Source organism: Aquarana catesbeiana, linkage group LG13, assembly GCF_042186555.1.
Source record: "Aquarana catesbeiana isolate 2022-GZ linkage group LG13, ASM4218655v1, whole genome shotgun sequence".
Classification (NCBI taxonomy): domain Eukaryota; kingdom Metazoa; phylum Chordata; class Amphibia; order Anura; family Ranidae; genus Aquarana; species Aquarana catesbeiana.
The window spans coordinates 88,901,808-88,921,826 of NC_133336.1; the positions used below are offsets into that span (position 1 = coordinate 88,901,808).

The following is a 20,019-nucleotide window of genomic DNA, read 5'->3' on the forward strand; positions in this document are numbered from 1 at the left end:
TTTTCCAACCTGTCCCTTTGATAGAAATGAATAAAATGATAAATTTCTGCTGAACAGGGATGGCCACGCACTGATCAAAATTTGGCCAGTCCCTGCTGAACCGACAGAGAACTGGTAAAGCCCCCTTATCTTCCCACAATGCCATGCTCAGTGATTACACAACCAATAGCAAGACCCAAGAGGAGTTGCATATGGGTCACACAGGAAACGTGGATGTTCTGGCAGTAGAATGGAGTAGCAGGAGAGAAAAGTACACCATACTTATAATCTCTAGTATGGGCAAAAAAAAAAAAAAATAAGTACAATTAAATGGGTTTCCTTTTATTTACAATGTTTGCATGTTACAGTGCTTAACCACTTCAGCCCCTGGAAGTTTTGGCTGCTCAATGACCAGGCCATTTTTGCAATACGGTACTGCGTCGCTTTCACTGATAATTGCGCGGTCACGTGACGCTGTACCCAAACAAATTTGATGTCCTTTATTTCACACAAATAGAGCTTTCTTTTGGTGGTATTTGATCACCTCTGTGGTTTTTATTTTTTGCGCTATAAACAAAAGAAGAGCGACAATTTTGAAAAAAAACACAATATCTTTTACTTTTTGCTATAATAAATATTCCACATTTAAAAAAAAAAAAAAAAATGTTTTCCTCAGTTTAGGCCGATATGTATTCTTCTGCATATTTCTGGTAAAAAAAAAAATCGCAATAAGCGTATATATTGATTGGTTTGCGCAAAAGTTATAGCATCTACAAAATAGGGGATAGATTTATGGCATTTTTATTATTATTATTTTTTTTTTACTAGTAATGGCAGCAATCAGCGATTTTTATCGGGACTGTGATATTGCGACAAATTGGACACTTTTGACACATTTTTGGGGCCATTGACAATTATACAGCGATCAGTGCTATAAAAAATGCACTGGTTACTGTATAAATGTCACTGGCAGGGAAGGGGTTAACACTAGGGGGCGATCAAGGGGTTAACTGTGTTCCCTAGGTGTGTTCTAACTGTGGGGGGATGGGACTGTCTAAGAGGAGAGAGAGATCGGTGATCATACTTAGTATGAACACATGATCTGTCTCTACTCCCCTGAAAGAACTGGGATTTGTGTGTTTACACACACAAATCCTGGTTCTCGCTCTGTCACGAGCGATCACGGGTGCCCGGTGGTCATTGCGCACGCCGGGCACTCGCATCGGCTCTGGGCACATGCTGCGGACGCGCCCCTAGTGGCCAAAAGGCGAAGCGATGTAAGGTAACGTCGATTTGCCCAGCCGAGCCAACCTGCTGCAGTAAAACTGTGGCGGCTGGTCTAGAAGTGGTTCAAGTAAATGTAAACCCAGTCACTAAAATCTCATATAGCTTAGCATGTTCATGTTATTTCAAAAGTAACCTCCAACTTTTTTCAGTCTGCAGCTTTCATTAAAACAATATGCGTTGATCCTGTTATTTCCTGTAATAGGGCCGCAAAATGATGTTCTTGTTTCTTAGTTCTTTTGTATTGCCATTCTATCACACAGACTCCCAATGGAGACTACAAGCACAAGCTGAACAGACATACTCCACTGTTGTCACCATCAGCAAACCCACCCAGAAAAATTATTTGCAGCAGTTGCTGGGGCACCTGCATGTAGGCAGGAAATTGCTGCAAAGGAACTACCAGCAATCAGAGAGGTTTATATTCAATCAAGAAAAAAAAGAAAAAGACAAAACATTATTTGTAACTTTTTCTAAAAAAGAAAAAAATATTGTTTATGGTAAACTGTACTTTATCAAGCTAGTGGGCATAATAATCATAAAGCAGTGCATGTGAAAGAACTATAATTTAAAACATGTACCAGGCAGACACACCTGCAGTGAATATTTGGTGAATGTCACATTAACTACTTTATAAATATACTCCTAAATGTCATTCAGTTAGTGATTACATGTATGTTAAGTATGTACATAATAGGAATATTGAATATTTACTCTAAATGTTGAGGGCTTACAAAATGTTGGTAGCTACAAAGAACAATTGCAATGTTAAATTCACAACATATAGGTCAATTTCATTGTAACTCAACTTTTTTTTTTTTTAGGGATAATAAATTTACATAATTATTTCTATAGATACATTACTCTGTCCATATATATGTTTTGGAACGCTCGTACATATGGAAGCTGTACCATAAAACATTGGAAGTGTGGAAAGATTTATAGGAGCAGGTGTCATGCCCATCATGTTGCCCTGAATTACAAAACTAAAAATAAAATCTCCCAGAATCCTCTACTTTTTAGACAGCTGGTGACATTACACAATAATTTTTACTGCTTTAATTGGTGGTCTCAAGAGCGCTCTTTTGACTCATACTAATATGGTTTTGTGGGTAAGACAAAATAGCCCAGTTATAATGGCAATGGATATGTTTCATGTCTCATGTTACCCTCAGTATACATGGATATTCAGAATGAACCCAAGATGAATGCTTTTAAATATAGAATAGCAAACAAACTAAATAAAACGTAGCAACTTCACAAATTTATAGCGGAGGGTATAATAGTAAAATGTTTAATAACTCTACAAATTGTGCAGATTATCCAGTGATTACCCTGTTAAATTCCAAGCTGGATCCAAGAGAAATAATAATGTATACCCTTTACTAATTTTCTATAATTGCTAATTTATTAATATTGCTCCATAGAATGTGCTCTGTAAAGATCTATTTTTTTTCAGTAGTTATATCATTTAGGAAAGCTGCAGGGTAAAGTAATAATGCCTTAGCAAAGATCTCCCCGACCCCTTTATTTTAATTTTGTCTACACTAGACTGATAGAGTTGCCAGATGCGATGGAAGAAGGAGCAGCGAGGGAGTGCAGGAGGGTAAGTTTATGGGGGACAGCAGGGCCACGTGCAGACATACTCTCCGGTTGCTTTGGCCTGCATGGGCAAGATGACAGTGTCTCTAAGCACCAAGCACTACATTGTGACATAAAGGAGGAAGCATGCATTCTTTTGGGGGCTTTAGTGATATATTAGAGAGGCATGTAGTCAGTGTAAAAGCATGGCAACAGAGCGTGCTTTCTAGTATTTTGTGCTTTCTTCATCATATGCCAAACATTAGACTTTGTCTTTCATACAGTATGTGTGATTAGTGAATTTTTTTACATGAACAAATCCACTGGGCTGCTTTCTTGATTGGCACAAATACTATATTGCAGTGTGTTAGTACACGTTTAACGCAGTATATTTCCGTGTGTTGGTACGTTTACCCAGTATATTGTGTGCATTAGTGCACATTTAACGCAGTATATTTCAGTGTGTTATTGCACGTTTACTGCAGTATATTGCAGTGCGTTAGTGCATGTTTAACACAGTATATTGCAGTGCGCTAGTGCCAGTGGAGTGCGTCTGTGTAGTGAGTAACAGCACTTTCCATTGATTAAAGTGCATCCACGTACACATTTCCCAATCTTTATTATATTTTTGTTAATAAGCCCCCCCCCATCATGTCTGGGAGGCCAACAAGGAGAGGCAGCCATTCCCATGGCACTGTGAGGGGCCCAGGGGCATCTGTGTCCACAGGCAAAGGTGGACTTGGTCCATCCTCAGGCTGGGCATCATTTCCTGTTTAGTGATGTTGCCCGTGCTTTCCAGCCACAGCATGCAGAGGAGGTGTGTCATGAATCACCAGTAATACCTTCATGCCCTGTCTGTCTGCTTACCTGGTCTGTGTGTCAGCCTTGGGCCTGCACTCTCACCCTGCATGGTTAAGTAATCTTCCCTCAGCGTGTCTTCACTCTAGCTTCTACAAGATACACTATTTAACACTGTGCTGTCCAAGCCTGCCTTGCCCGAGCAATATTGTGTGTTTGGTTTCCTGTCTCCTGCTTGCTGTGTGCTCTACATCTGTTTGTGTTACCAATCTTGGCTTGTTCTTTGACTATCCCTGCCTGCTTGTTACCCTGAGCTTTGGCGTGTTCTTTGTTTATCCTTGTCTGCTAGTTGCCCCGACCTTTGGCTTATCTCCTGACTATCCCTTGTTGTCCTGGGCTGCTGCTTCCTCTCTATCCTCCTGTAGCCTACTGTGAGTGTGAGCTGGGAGACCCTGGGGGTCGCAATCTGGAGCCAGTTGCAGCGCAGTCCATCCTCACCACTAGAGGCTTTGGTGAGCACCTGCTGGCTCTTAGACTCCGCGACCTGGGAAATCTTATGCTCTAGCTCCCAGTGGGATCTTTACTTGCATATAAGTCTTCAAAATGGGCACTTTTGATTTTTCCAGTTCGGGTCTCATAGACTTCAATGGGGTTCGTTATTCGGTTCCGAACTTTTGCGATGTTCAAAAACTCTGCCACAAACCGACATGTTTGGCCCATGTCTAGTAAAAACTATGAATATTCCCCACAATTTAGAAAAGATTTCCTTACACTTACATCAATTGAGCATCCAATGAGTGAGCCCCTTTCAAAAGCTTTTTTCATGATTTTGAACAAGTCTTTTGGTGCATCCTTAATTTCGTAAAATTCAGTAACTCCACCCGTAAAGTCCTCCATTGCTTCTGTAGTGTTTCCACCTTTAAGTGCCTCATAAGATCCATGTAACCTAAAAAGGACACACTGTACTAAAAGTACGAATAACTAAAAACATACATACAGACATTGGTGTATTTAAAGTAACACTGAATTCCATTAGTCAAAATCACTAGGTAAAACAGTAATAGAAAGGATAAGCTAATATCTGATGATATTATTATAGAGGAAACATTGTCTAGAGATATACAGTAAATAAGAAATAATACCTCTGCGCTGCCTCTGTGTAGAACAAATCCACAGTGTATGAACTAATGTCCATAATAAGAAACTCAAACTATATACAGGTGCATCTCATAAAATCAGAATATCATCAAAAGGTTCATTTATTTTAGTAATTCAATTCAAAAAGTGAAACTCATATATTTTATATAGATGCGTTACACACAGAGTGATATATTTCAAGCATTTTTTTCATTTATTTTGATGATTATGGCTTACAGCTAGTGAAAACCCAAAATTCAGTGTCTCAGAAAATTAGAATATTACATTATTACATACCTGTAAGACCAATAAAAAAAGGATTTTTTTAATACAGAAATGTTGGCTTACTGAAAAGTATGTCCATGAACAGTATAGTATGGACTCAATACTTTGTCGGGGCACCTTTTGCATGAATTACTGCATCAATGTGGCGTTGCTTCCATAACACCTCAGCAGTGCCACAGGCTGATCACCTACATACCACGCCGCATTAATGCAGTAATTAATGCAAAAGGAGCCCCGGCCAAGTATGGAGTGCATGCTATATACCATACATGGACATACTTTTCAGTAAGCCAACATTTCTGTATTAAAAATCCTGTTTTTTTTTTTTTATTGGTCTTATGTAATATTCTGATTTTCTGAGATTGAATTTTGGGTTGTTGTCGCTAGCTGTGAGACATAATCATCAAAATTAAAAGAAAGGAATACTTAAAATATATCACTCTGTGTGTAACATATCTTTATAAAATAGAGGAGTTTCACTTTTTGAAATGAATTACTGAAATAAATTAACTTTTTGATGATATTCTAATTTTATAAGATGCACCTGTGTAATTGTCAAGTGTGGTTGCTGCAAACACTGTATTGTGTTCCCACCAGTAATAAAAAAATAAATATGAATAAGTGTTGCGCATACCATAAAAAACAAACTGATACTGTAAAGCAGATAACCTGAAATGATCCATGATGAAAATATATCAAATCATCAAATGAAATCAATTCACAGTTTGGGGGTTATTTACTAAAGGCAAATCCACTTTGCACTGCAAGTGCAAACTACAAGTGCAAACTGCACTTGAAATTGCACTGAAAGTGCACTTGGAAGTGCAGTCGCTGTAAATCCGAGAGGAGCATGCAAGGAAAATTAAAAACAACATGTTAGCTTGCACATGATTGGAAATAAATAAAATAAAATCAGCAGAGCTTCCACTCATTTCAGATCTACCCCTCAGATTTACAGCGACTGCACTTCCAAGTGCACTTTCAGTGCAATTTCAAGTGCACTTTGCACTTGTAGTTTGCACTTGTAGCGCAAAGTGGATTTGCCTTTCGTAAATAACCCCCTTTGTTTTTACCCTAACTTATGAATGAGTGTATGTGAGGGAGTCCTAAAGGGACCAACACCAGAGGGTATCCAAACCAATTGAAAAGGACTACAAGGTGGTGAACATCGATGGAGGAAGATTTCTATATGTAATCAAATGTGTATTTGATTACTCATTGAGGTGAGAATACTGGGAACACTGAGGTGTCACGATCAGGTGGAAGTGCACCATTTGTTTATATGTTGTCACACTGAAGCTGCCTGCACTGAAGAAAGAAAACTAGACACCTTATTTATCATTTGATATGGACTATTAGGCACTTTTTAGCACGCGTACACTTTACTTTTATTGAACTATTTTAATGCACTGAGTGTAAATTGATTTCATTTGATGATTTGATATATTTTCATCCTGGATCATTTGAAGTTATTTGTTTTACAGTATCAGTTTGTTTTTTCTGGTATGCACAGCACTTATTCATATTTATTATTGTCGAGAGAGAGAGAGAGAGAGAGAAGAATAGATGGATAGAGAGATGCTGAAAATAGACATGAAACAATGTGACAAGCTACTGAAACGATTCTTTAGTTACATTTGACTGGGCAAATAACATGTACAGGTATATTGGCTTTGTCCTTTTTAAAGTGTATTTATGGTTTAGGGTCCTTTCACATGAGCATTCTGTTTGTCTGTTTTTCATCCATGACCACAGCCTCTCTAGCCCCTTCACCAGCCCAGCACTCTAGTGAGGACCGGAGGGGCTAAGCAGAGGCTCTCTGAAGACTTAGAACTGTGCGATCAGTGGTCTTTGATTGTTCAGTTCTCATTCTTAGAAACAGAGGGGGACAGATACAGCATCGAATCTATGCTGTATCCACCTAGGTAAGTATAACTGTTTGTTTATAAAAGAAAAACAAAAAAAAAAAAAAAAGCATACTTCTCATTTAAAGTACTCACTTTGCATAAGCTTTTTCCAGCAGTGCACTCCAGAACTCATTCCGCTGAGAAGACTTGGTAAATACTAACTGATTGTTAAATGTTGGCAGGCAGTCATCAATTATCACATCAATCCAGTCTCCATAGCGCCAAAACTACAAGAAAACAAACAAAACATAGATATACTTTCAGTACTTTAAAGTATAACTAAAGGCAAAACTTTTTATTTTAGTTTTGGATAGATTGCAGAGGGATTAGAACACCTGTCAGTAGGGTTGTCCCGATACCACTTTTTTAGGACTGAGTACAAGTACCGATACTTTTTTTCAAGTACTCGCCGATACCGATTACCGATACTTTTTTTTTAATGTCACGTGACAGTGTTTTTTTTTTTCGGGGGGGGGGGGGGGGGGAGGTGAACGGTGTATGTGTATTTTTTTTTTTTTTTTTATTATTATTTACAATTTTTATTTTTTACAATTTTTTTTTATTCTTTATTGCAATATGTGTTTTTTTTTTAATCAGCCCTGTTGGGGGGCTTTGGTGAGATATCAGGGGTCTTAACAGACCTCTGATATCTCCCCCTTGAGACAGAGAAAGAGACAGAGGATAGAGATTCCCCAGTCCCTTTCTCTGCAGCCTCAGCTGCACTGAGAATGAATGGAGAGAAGACAGCGGCTTCTCTCCATTAGGGATGAGCCGAACACCCCCCTGTTCGGTTCGCACCAGAACATGCGAACAGGAAAAAAGTTCGTTCGAACATGCGAACACCGTTAAAGTCTATGGGACACGAACATGAATAATCAAAAGTGCTAATTTTAAAGGCTTATATGAAAGTTATTGTCATAAAAAGTGTTTGGGGACCTGGGTCCTGCCCCAGGGGACATGGATCAATGCAAAAAAAAGTTTTAAAAACGTCCGTTTTTTCAGGAGCAGTGATTTTAATAATGCTTAAAGTCAAACAATAAAAGTGTAATATCCCTTTAAATTTCGTACCTGGGGGGTGTCTATAGTATGCCTGTAAAGGGGCGCATGTTTCCTGTGTTTAGAACAGTCTGACAGCAAAATGACATTTTGAAGGAAAAAACTCATTTAAAACTACTCGCGGCTATTGCATTGCCGACAATACACATAGAAGTTCATTGATAAAAACGGCTTGGGAATTCCCCAAAGGGGAACCCCGAACCAAAATTAAAAAAAAAAAATGACGTGGGAGTCCTCCTAAATTCCATACCAGGCCCTTCAGGTCTGGTATGGATATTAAGGGGAACCCTGGCCAAAATTAAAAAAAAAAAATGACGTGGGGTTCCCCCTAAATTCCATACCAGACCCTTCAGGTCTGGTATGGATTTTAAGGGGAACCCCGCGCCAAAAAAAAAAAAAAAAACGACGTGGGGTCCCCCCAAAAATCCATACCAGACCCTTATCCGAGCACGCAACCTGGCAGGCCGCAGGAAAAGAGGGGGGGACGAGAGTGCGGCCCCCCCTCCCTCCTGAACCGTACCAGGCCACATGCCCTCAACATTGGGAGGGTGCTTTGGGGTAGCCCCCCAAAACACCTTGTCCCCATGTTGATGAGGACAAGGGCCTCATCCCCACAACCCTGGCCGGTGGTTGTGGGGGTCTGCGGGCGGGGGGCTTATCGGAATCTGGAAGCCCCCTTTAACAAGGTGACCCCCAGATCCCGGCCCCCCCCCTGTGTGAAATGGTAAGGGGGTACATAAGTACCCCTACCATTTCACGAAGAAAGTGTCAAAAATGTTAAAAATGACAAGAGACAGTTTTTGACAATTCCTTTATTTAAATGCTTCTTCTTTCTTCTATCTTCCTTCATCTTCTGGTTCTTCTGGTTCTTCTGGCTCTTCTGGTTCTTCCTCCGGCGTTCTCGTCCAGCATCTCCTCCGCGGCGTCTTCTGTCTTCTCCTCGGGCCGCTCCGCACCCATGGCATGGGGGGGAGGCTCCCGCTCTTCTCTTCTTCTTTTCTTCTCTTCTTCTCTTCTTCATTTTCTTCTCCGGGCCGCTCCGCAATCCATGCTGGCATGGAGGGAGGCTCCCGCTGTGTGACGGCGCTCCTCGTCTGACAGTTCTTAAATAACGGGGGGGCGGGGCCACCCGGTGACCCCGCCCCCCTCTGACGCACGGTGACTTGACGGGACTTCCCTGTGGCATTCCCCGTGACGTCACAGGGAAGTCCCGTCAAGTCACCGTGCGTCAGAGGGGGGCGGGGTCACCGGGTGGCCCCGCCCCCCCGTTATTTAAGAACTGTCAGACGAGGAGCGCCGTCACACAGCGGGAGCCTCCCTCCATGCCAGCATGGATTGCGGAGCGGCCCGGAGAAGAAAAGAAGAAAAGAAGAAGAGAAGAAGAGAAGAAAAGAAGAAGAGAAGAGCGGGAGCCTCCCCCCCATGCCATGGGTGCGGAGCGGCCCGAGGAGAAGAAGATAGAAGACGCCGCGGAGGAGATGCTGGACGAGAACGCCGGAGGAAGAACCAGAAGAGCCAGAAGAACCAGAAGAACCAGAAGATGAAGGAAGATAGAAGAAAGAAGAAGCATTTAAATAAAGGAATTGTCAAAAACTGTCTCTTGTCATTTTTAACATTTTTGACACTTTCTTCGTGAAATGGTAGGGGTACTTATGTACTTATTTCACACAGGGGGGGGGCCGGGATCTGGGGGTCACCTTGTTAAAGGGGGCTTCCAGATTCCGATAAGCCCTCCGCCCGCAGACCCCCACAACCACCTGCCAGGGTTGTGGGGATGAGGCCCTTGTCCTCATCAACATGGGGACAAGGTGTTTTGGGGGGCTACCCCAAAGCACCCTCCCAATGTTGAGGGCATGTGGCCTGGTACGGTTCAGGAGGGAGGGGGGGCCGCACTCTCGTCCCCCCCTCTTTTCCTGCGGCCTGCCAGGTTGCGTGCTCGGATAAGGGTCTGGTATGGATTTTTGGGGGGACCCCACGCCGTTTTTTTTTTTTTTTTGGCGCGGGGTTCCCCTTAAAATTCATACCAGACCTGAAGGGTCTGGTATGGAATTTAGGGGGAACCCCACGTCATTTTTTTTTTTTAATTTTGGCCGGGGTTCCCCTTAATATCCATACCAGACCTGAAGGGCCTGGTATGGAATTTAGGGGGACTCCCACGTCATTTTTTTTTCTAAATTTTGGTTCGGGGTTCCCCTTTGGGGAATTCCCATGCCGTTTTTATCAATGAACTTCTATGTGTATTGTCGGCAATGCAATAGCCGCGAGTAGTTTTAAATGAGTTTTTTCCTTCAAAATGTCATTTTGCTGTCAGACTGTTCTAAACACAGGAAACATGCGCCCCTTTACAGGCACACTATAGACACCCCCCAGGTACGAAATTTAAAGGGATATTACACTTTTATTGATTGACTTTAAGCATTATTAAAATCACTGCTCCTGAAAAAACGGCCGTTTTTAAAACTTTTTTTTGCATTGATCCATGTCCCCTGGGGCAGGACCCAGGTCCCCAAACACTTTTTATGACAATAACTTGCATATTAGCCTTTAAAATTAGCACTTTTGATTTCTCCCATAGACTTTTAAAGGGTGTTCCGCGGCATTCGAATTTGCCGCGAACACCCCAAATTGTTCGCTGTTCGGTGAACTTGCGAACAGCCAATGTTCGAGTCGAACATGAGTTCGACTCGAACTCGAAGCTCATCCCTACTCTCCATTCATAAACTGACACATCGTAATCACAGGAGATTACAATGTTTCAGTTATGTGAATGGACAGAGTCAGCTGACTCTATCCATACACAAAGGAAGGAGGAGGGGGGCGGTGGAACGGAGGGGGAGAACAGAGAGGCACAGAGAAGGAGAGGGGAACAGAGGGGACAGCGGAAGGGGACAGAGAAGGAGAGGGGAACGGAGGGGACAGCGGAGGGGGACAGAGAAGGAGAGCAGAACGGAGGGGACAGCGGAGGGGGCCAGAGAAGGAGAGGGGAACGGAGGGGGCATGGAGGAGGATGCAGTGACAGTCAGCTGTGAGCGATCACCGCTGTATGTCACTAAAGCCGCTGGGGGAGAATCTTCTAACTCCCCCACGCGCCGATCACAGCTGTCCTCTAGGTATCGGGGGAAGCATCGGGAGCATTTGCCCGAGTACAAGTACTTGGGCAAATGCTCGGTATCGGTGCCGATACCGATACTAGTATTGGTATCGGGACAACCCTACCTGTCAGTTTTTATTGCTGTCCCATTAAGGAGATAAAACCTCTCTATTTGTCTTGTTTACCATTATCATTAAAAGTGAAAGTAAAAGAAAATCCAAAATTTTGGGCTGTCCCCAGAAAAGAAATAGAGGGGAAATCTTCCAATGGGGACACTAGTTCTGGTGACCTGGGATCCCCAAGGAATTCCCTTAATTTACAAGGATTTCCTCTCACTTCCTGTTTGGCTATGGGACTGGAAATGATGGGGAATCTCCGCAATAGGACACAGAAGGTGAAAATAAAATCTGGCAGGGCTAATAACCTGCTCTATCCAAAATGAAAAAAAAAAAAAAAAATTCCTACGATATACATACGATATAGCTCCGCCCCTGTATCCACCTACAGGACCTGTTTAGCTCTATAAAGTCTGACTGAGAGCTACCTCCCCCCCATTCTTCCTTTTGTCCTCAAAGATCAACACCTACAGACCGTTATACTCAGGATAAGCTCTTACCTGCCGACTATGTCAGAGTCCGTCTGGGTTCAAGCCTCTCCCAGAATGCCGTCCCACATCTTAGGCTGTTAAATGCACCAACAAGGTGGAAAGCCCCTTCTGGTGGTCTTTTGGGCCTGAGGTTTTCTCTAATCAGAGACGATATCCCTCTTGTGGCATGCCTACTGTGGGGTCCGGATCCAGCAGCTGGGACTACATGATGTCTTCTCTCCTTTGGAACTCTTTCCAGGTCTGTCAGTTTTCTATAAAACTTTTTTCTTTTTCTTACTCTCATGTCTCTAAGACCCAATACACACTGTGCAGCTTTTGTTATTTGATTTCCTTTAGATTTGCCAGGACCATGTAGTGCAGGGGCCTGCCTGATTGCATAGGGAGAGCTGTTTGAGGAGGAGAGAGAGACACAGCAGCACGCTGTGTGGAAAAGTCAATTGCTGGATTGTGTACTTGCTGGTGATGAGCAAAATACAGATGGAAAGTGTCCAGTGAACAGTGATTACCTGTGTGACTGATAAGCGTACAAACCAGCATGAACTGGTACAGTAAGTGGATTACCTAGAGGGCTGTGACACAATTGGTGTGGTGAAGGAGATCGTACCATATTGGGATCGTTGTTAATGCTTTCCTCCACGATGGTCTATGTCACACTCACCTTTTTTTCTTAATGGACTTTCACTGAGTGGATCACCATTTCGTACCTTTTTAAGCGGACTCTTAAGCAAATCTATTGCTATTTTAAATGCTTGCTATTTTTGCACTAGCGCTGCTAATATTTTAGGAGTTTCTCTTTGACATATATCTGATGTACTTTGTTTTATTATAGTAGTTGCTTATTATTGTTTTACCAACAGCTTTTCTGTCAGCGCTGAGGGAGAGATATTGAACATAGTTTTATTATTTCTCATTTTTTGAAATTGAGGCTTTTAAGGTTTGACCTCGTATTGTGTGGTTTTCTTAAATCTGAGGGAAAAAATCTGCAGAGGATTATATGATGTGTAGCCAGCTTAAAAGTGTCCTTTTGTGTGGATGAGCGGTGGCTCCCTCCGATTGTACTAGCCCTTTTTTGATTATAACAGAGGTGGGGGAGGGCCGAGTCTCTCTCTCAGGTGCTGTATTTAAAGGGCACAAATGGCCAGGTAATGGATGCCTTTGCGGTCAGGCATCCAGAGAGGTAGCATCTCATTCTGAGGAACAGTCAATGACAGGTAAGGCTTGCTTTTCTAGTAATGGGGATAGAAGGGGGGGAGCAAGTAAGAATGTATTACTAGGGACGGGGGGGACGGGGGGGTTTGACCAGATTTCTTTTATTGAAATTTGTTTCTCTTTGCCAAAAAAAAAAGGGGGGGAGGGGGTATGTGTTTTTTTCCCTCTCTCACTTCCCTTGTTTCTCTCTGTTGCCATGCAGTCCGCTTTGCACCTTTCAGTTCTTCTGCCAGCATGAGCCTAACACCACATAAAGACCACCACAATACCAGGTAAGGGCCAACTTTGGGTATGTAATAAGATGCAGGAAAAAGAGTGCATTATGCCTGGAGGAGAGTGCCTTCTTGTCTATTGCAGCCCCGGCCGCTCACACTCCCGCTCTTGGAGGTCCAGAGGCTCTCTGGATCTTCAGGATTTTTCCAGGGCATAAAGTGACTCCTCTAGTCCTGGCAGACCCCAGTACAAAGGACGCAAATGTACGCTTAAGAGAAAGCACACAGTTTTTCCTCCAAGGGCTCAGCTCTCGAAAGGAAAATGTTGGTCATGTGGAGATGACCCTACGCCAGGAAAGATACTTTGCAGCAACTTCTTCAGGCAGCTTGCCAGAGACCAGGAGTACAAGAGTCAGCAGGTGTCAACCTTGCTCAAGAAAGTAGTCTGCGACTCCCTGGCAGACTTTTATGGTCGTCTAGGACAACCAGGGACAGAAGCAGATGAACAGAGTGTGGGCCCTGCTCCAGGTCTAAACCAAGCTATTCAATCCTCTCTAACTAGAGAGGTTCAGGCGGTCCCCTAGTTACAAACATTCAATGTACAAACAACTCCTACTTACAAACAGAGGGAGACAACAGGAAGTGAGAGGAAATCTACCCCAAGGAAGGGAAATTCACTCCTGTAAGAGTTATTATAGGAAAAAGGTGTCTCCACTGATGCTTTATCACCAAGTCTTGTTTCCACAACAACCCAAAATTTTCATTGGAACAGAAAGTGAGGGGAAATCTTCTGAACAGGGGCACAGACAGCAAAACAAACACAGAGGCCGCCCCCATGTGAGTTGCAACATTGCGTGCAAATCGATCTTTGAAAATCGCATAGCAGGAACACTTTTCCCCTCTACGTGATAATATCAAAAGGCTCTTAAAAGTGACCTAAGCACAGATCGCTTTTCAGTGCAATAGCAGAGCCTGCTGCAAGTGTGAACAAGCCTTTGGGTTCCATAGGAGGAACCTAAAGAAACAGGTAGCTACCTTTCTCTTATGACAGAATTAAGAGGCCTGTTTCATGAGGAAAGGGAGAAGGGGGAGAGAAAATCCTCCTCAACCAATAGGTTGCAGAAGTTGAATCCACTCGCGGAGGAGGATGCAGCTCCTTTATCTAACCCACCAACGGTGGATGCAGCAGTCACCAGACAGGCCAAGAATGTGACACTTCTGATGGAAAACTCTTCCTCCTTTTGTGATATCCTTGATAGACGCATTGACATGGACTTAAGAAAGTTTTACCTTGCGGCAGGTGGTGCTTGTAAGCCCGCCATTGCTTTAACATCCGTAGCAAGTGCTATGCAAATGTGGGCACATAACTTGGAGTATGCGAACAAAAAACAGCTGCCAAAAGAAAAAAATCATCAAGCTCTTGATGAAATAAAACTCTCGGTGGACTTCATAGGTGAGGCAGCTATAGACATCATTCGATGGTCCTCCAGAACCATGCTCAGCTCAGTCACAGCCAAAAGAGCATTGTGGCTAAAACCCTGGGCGGCCGACTCTTCCTCAAAGCTGAATTGCTGTAAACGGCCTCTTGATGGGAAGGCTGGGAAACTGGCATCTTCAGGGTTACAGGAGGAAAATCAGGTCTTCTACCCAAGATCGAAGGTCCAGACTCCAGAGGGGGAAACAATCCAGAGGAGCACCAAACAGCTACTGGGATTTTGAAGGCTTTCGCCCATCCAAGGACTCCAGAAGGAGTTGGAGGGGTACACAGTCAACCTTCGTAAGATCGCAGAGAGCTAAGGTCCCTGCGGCTCCCTTAGATACACAGAAGCCCTTTTATATGCCAGGCCCACCCAGGAGGCAGTTGGAGCCAGGCTGCTCAAGGTGGCCCAGTTCTGGCAAGACCACTGCCAAAATCGGCGGATTTAGTCCACAATGGGGCATAACCATTATTGGCTGTTCAAACGGCAGCCTCCAGAACGACCTCAAGAGGTTGAATCAATTTATCTGGATAGAGAGACTCAAGATGGAGTCTCTCCAAACCATAATCCAGGTTATTCAACCAGGAGACTGGAGGATTTCAGTGGACTTGCAGGATGCCTACCATCATATCCGATCCTTCTGTCATACCGGCAGTTCCTCAGATTTGCGTTGGGGGACAGGCATTCCCAGACTCAGCTGGAGCCTACACAGAATATGGTCTACCTAGGGGCCTAATTCAATACACAGGCGGCCACAGTTTCTTTGCCACTTCAGAAACTCCCCAAAATCAGGGAGAAGCTCCAACAGACATTGGCTGCACCAGTGATATCAGCATCCCAGTGCATGAGTCTTCTCGGGACGATGGCTTCATGTATCCCCTGGGCTCACTGGAAACTCAGAGTTTTCCAACAAGGCTTCCTGATGCAGTGGAAGAGAGTTAGTCTAGCCCAGCCAATCGGGATCACCAGCCGGATGTGCCAGAGTCTCTGGTGGTAGACGAAACAAGAAACGCTAAACAGCATCGCCTTTTAGGGCCGCAGCCATGGTTCATTGTTACCACAGATGCCAAGGTAGCAGGGTGGGGCACCACCTGCGAACAACTCAAGATCCAGGGCAGAGGAGAATTTCCCACTCAGGGCCTAGTTTCCAATATTCTGGAACTTTGAGCATGATTCATGACATTGGCCACCTTACTGCCTCACATACAGGTTCGCCCATTCCTGCTCTGCCTGGACAACACGGCAGCAGTGTCCTACATACAGCGACAAGGTGGGATGCACAGCCAATTCCTCTTGAGAGAGGTGGAACCAATCATGATATTGGCACAACTATAGCTCCCAGATTTGAGGGTCATATCTTCCAGGCTGCCAGAACTTGGAATCGGATCGCCTATACAGTGTTCAAACAGATCATCCATGAGTGGGGGTGTCCACAACTGGATCTTTTTGCCTCATCAACCAACTGCAAGGTGAGCCGGTTCCGGTTACACTATCCTCATACATTATCAGAGGGGACAGATGCCTTGACCCATCCTTGGGTTGCCCAACTGGCTTATGCCTTCCCTCCAATTTCTTTAATCCTGAAATTCCTGAGGAGATAGTTGAAAGAGAATTTGGCAGTCATCGCAGTATTATTTTATTGGCCTCGCAGACCATGGTTCTCTCTGGCAATGGATCTTAGCGTGTGCCCACCGATCACACTGCCGGTGACTCATTTCCTGTTGCAAGGAGATATCCTACATCTGCAAACATCAGGACTGGCCTTAGCGGCCTGGAGATTGAAAGGTAGGGGCTACAAGATTTAGGATGTTCTCCAGAGGTTATTAAAACTTTACAGAGTTCCAGAAAGGGGTCAATCAATGCCATCTAATTCCAGAATATGAAATAGGTTCACAATCTTTGCAGCAGGACGTCAGCTTGACCCTAGTGACCGAAATGTATTTCAAATTCTGTCTCTCCTGCAATCCGGATTGGATATGGGGCTCAGCCTAAGTTCGCTTAAGGTGCAAATTTTAGCCATCTCGACTTTTACCCAAAAGAGAGAAATAGGTTCCCTCGGTGGAACCTGGTGGAACCAAATATCAATATTGACAGAAGATGGAGGTGCCAATATTATGGGGTGATGTGAGGAAGTGTAGTAACAATTGCCCAATTAACAAATTTTTATGCCCAAAATAGAATGAGAAAGTAACTTTTTCAGAGAAAGCCTGCTGTGCCTGCAAGTCCGTTTAGAACTGCGTGAGATCAATGTATGCAATGTGCCTGCGCAAGTGACTCTTGCGCTCGTTCACATGAGTTTGTTCACTGCGCTGCCAAAATCTTAGTAAATGTTAAGCAACGTACATGCGTACATGTAATTGCACGGGTTGAGCGGGCGCACCTCTAAACTTGACAATTTTTTTTTTACGCTGGTTCACCTTTATGTATTTTTTTAAGGAGATTTGCACACAGGTCATGTTAGCATGTTATGTTGCCAACATGTGACACGCACCTTGTTAAAATTATGTAAAAAGACTCTCGCTCCTCTAGCTCCTCCTAAAAGGGCATTTAACCTTCCCCCCCTAATGCATATGAATTCCTTGGGCTAACTTTTGCTTTTAAAAGGGAACTCCACACTCCATTCTCAAATGCTCTTGTCTCCACCCTCTAACCCCTCGGATTTCCATGGGCTAGCTTTTGCTTTTAAAGGGAACTCCACACTCCACTCCATTCTCAAAAGGCTGTGAGCTGCCTTCACCAATCCAAACCACATCCTTTTTCAGAGCATACAACAGGGCCAGCTAAGAAAGGGGCAAGAAGAGCGATCACCTAACCTCCTCCTGAACCATACAAGGCCACATGCACTCAACATAGCTGGCTGCCTTTTGGGCCATGTTGGGCTCAGCCCAATACCAACCACAAAGCACCTTGTACCCACTAGTTTAAAGGGACTTTCCACATTCCGTAAAGCCCCCTGTCTGCAGCCCCCCTTAACCCCAGCCTAGGATTGTGTGGAAGAGGCCCATGTCCCCCTGAATATGGGAACAAGGTGGTTGACTTTTGGGGTGCCCGAGCCCCTCCTGCCCCCAAGCATCCACCCCCCTTTCATGGGATGGCTTGCTGTGTGTTTGGCTAGGAGTTAGTTAGTGTGTGGGAGGGGAACAATTTTTTATAGTTTGAGGTGGTATTTTTCACGTGGGGGTTCTCATCTTAAGCCTTAACAGACCCAAATGGCCTTGTATGTATTGGGGGGCAGGCTATTTCTTGTTTTGGGTTAAAATATTGCAGCTGCAATGTAGATTTGTAAGTTTTCTCTAAAGCTGTACATCTTTGAAGCAGCATTTTGGATACATACTACAGATGCACCACTTTTACTAGCTTTTAAGCAATTTTGCATTTTTAAAGGTACTTTTTCTTTTCTTTATACAGTAATCAGTGCATTTTTATAGCACTGATTGCTGTATAATTGTCAATGGTCCCAAAAATGTGCCAAAGGTGTCCAATACTTTTTAATATCTTTATAAATTATATTGGGTCTGGGATCAAAAGTAACATTTCTGTCTTTGCAGATGACACTAAGCTAAGCAGTGGAATAACGTCCTTACAGGATGTCTCCAATTTACAAGCCGACCTCAATGCACTGTCTAATTGGGCGACTGTGTGGCAGATGAGGTTTAATGTTGAGAAATGTAAAGTTATGTACTTGGGGGCTAAGGATATGCATGCATCATACATGATAGGGTGAGTACAACTGGGGGAATCCGTAGTGGAGAAGGATCTGGGGGTTTTGGTAGATCATAAGCTCAAAAATAGCATGCAATGCCAAGCTGCGGTTTCCAAAGCGAGCAAAGTCTTTTCTTGTATTAAGAGAGGTATGGACTCGAGAGAGAGATATAATTTTGCCCCTGTTCAAATCATTAGTAAAACCTCATCTGGAATATGCAGTTCAGTTTTGGGCACCAGTTCTCAAAAAGGAAATCGGGGAACTGGAGAAAGTGCAGAGAAGGGCAACCAAACTAATAAGAGGCATGGAGGAGCTCAGCTATGAGGAAAGATTAGAGGAACTGAATTTATTCACTCTTGAGAAGAGGAGAATAAGGGGGGATATGATCGACATTTACAAATATATAAGGGGTCCATATAGTGAACTTGGTGTTGAGTTATTCTCTTTAAGGTCAACCCAGAGGACATGGGGGCACTCTTTACGTCTAGAGGAAAAGAGATTTCATCTCCAAATACGGAAAGGTTTCTTCACAGTAAGAGCTGTGAAAATGTGGAATAGACTCCCGCCACAGGTGGTTCTGGCCAGCTCAGTAGATTGCTTTAAGAAAGTCCTGGACACTTTCCTAAATGTACATAATATAACTGGGTACTAACATTTATAGGTAAAGTTGATCCAGGGAAAATCCGATTGCCTCTTGGGGGATCAGGAAGGAATTTTTTCCCCTGCTGTAGCAAATTCGAGCATGCTCTGCTGGGGTTTTTTGCCTTCCTCTGGATCAACTGTGGGTATAAAATTGGGTATATTGGATTGTACAATATTTTTTATTTTATTTATTTATTGTTTTTAAGGTTGAACTGGATGGACTTGTGTCTTTTTTCAACCTGACTAACTATGTAACAATGTAACTATGTAACAATTTGTCCGCCGCAATATCGCAGTCCCGATAAAAATCACAGATCGCCGCCATTACTAGTAAAAAAAAAATAATAATAAAAATGCCATAAATCTATCCCCTATTTTATAGATGACATAACTTTTGCGCAAACCAATCAATATACACTTATTGCCATTTTTTAACCAAAAATATGTAGAAGAATAAATATCGGCCTAAACTGAGGAAGAAATTAGTTTTTTTGAAAAAAAAATTGGGATATTTATTATAGCAAAAAGTAAAAGATACTGGGGTGATTTATTAAGAAGAAGGCACTGCACCAGTTCATACATTAATTGGTGCGCTGAAAAAGTCATTAATCGAACGTGCGAACCGGCGCACATTGAAGCGCAAATAGCGATAATAAATACCCGCATATGTAAAATGCAACTGTCGCTAGGGTAACTGCGGTTTTCTCATTGATAATAGCGCTCGACCCAATACAATTGGTTAATTTCATCTCAATGGATGTGTTTTGTTAGGCAATTAGTAGGTGTTCTCAGTTAATTAACCCTTTTGATGCTAATCTCATTCCTTTCACTTCTAATATATCTTTGAAATGTGTTTTTTTCTTTTTTTACTCAAATCTTTCAATACATTACAAAGTCTGAGACCCACCTCCCGCACATGAAAGCCAGCAAGGTGCTGCGGCCGCATATACTGAAGGTGGTGGTGTATAAGGCCTCTTCCTCGGCTTCTCTGTTCCTCCTGGCGTCCTGGCTGGCAGGTGCCCGTTGGCTGCGGGCCGCATGCGCAAGCAG

At 43.3% G+C, this 20,019-nt stretch overlaps 1 protein-coding gene across 5 annotated transcripts in view; it reads right to left on the reverse strand.

The window, feature by feature from the left end:
* CAPN3 (calpain 3) overlaps positions 1-20,019 on the reverse strand; it is a 265,534-nt gene that overhangs the window by 121,889 nt on the left and 123,626 nt on the right. For all 5 annotated transcript variants that reach the window (XM_073610524.1, XM_073610528.1, XM_073610523.1 and 2 more), the window contains exons 4-5: positions 7,065-7,198; positions 4,420-4,588 (exon numbers count right to left, since the gene is read on the reverse strand). In XM_073610524.1, the coding sequence (XP_073466625.1) occupies positions 4,420-4,588; positions 7,065-7,198 (303 nt within the window). The remainder of the gene's footprint in view (positions 1-4,419; positions 4,589-7,064; positions 7,199-20,019) is intronic.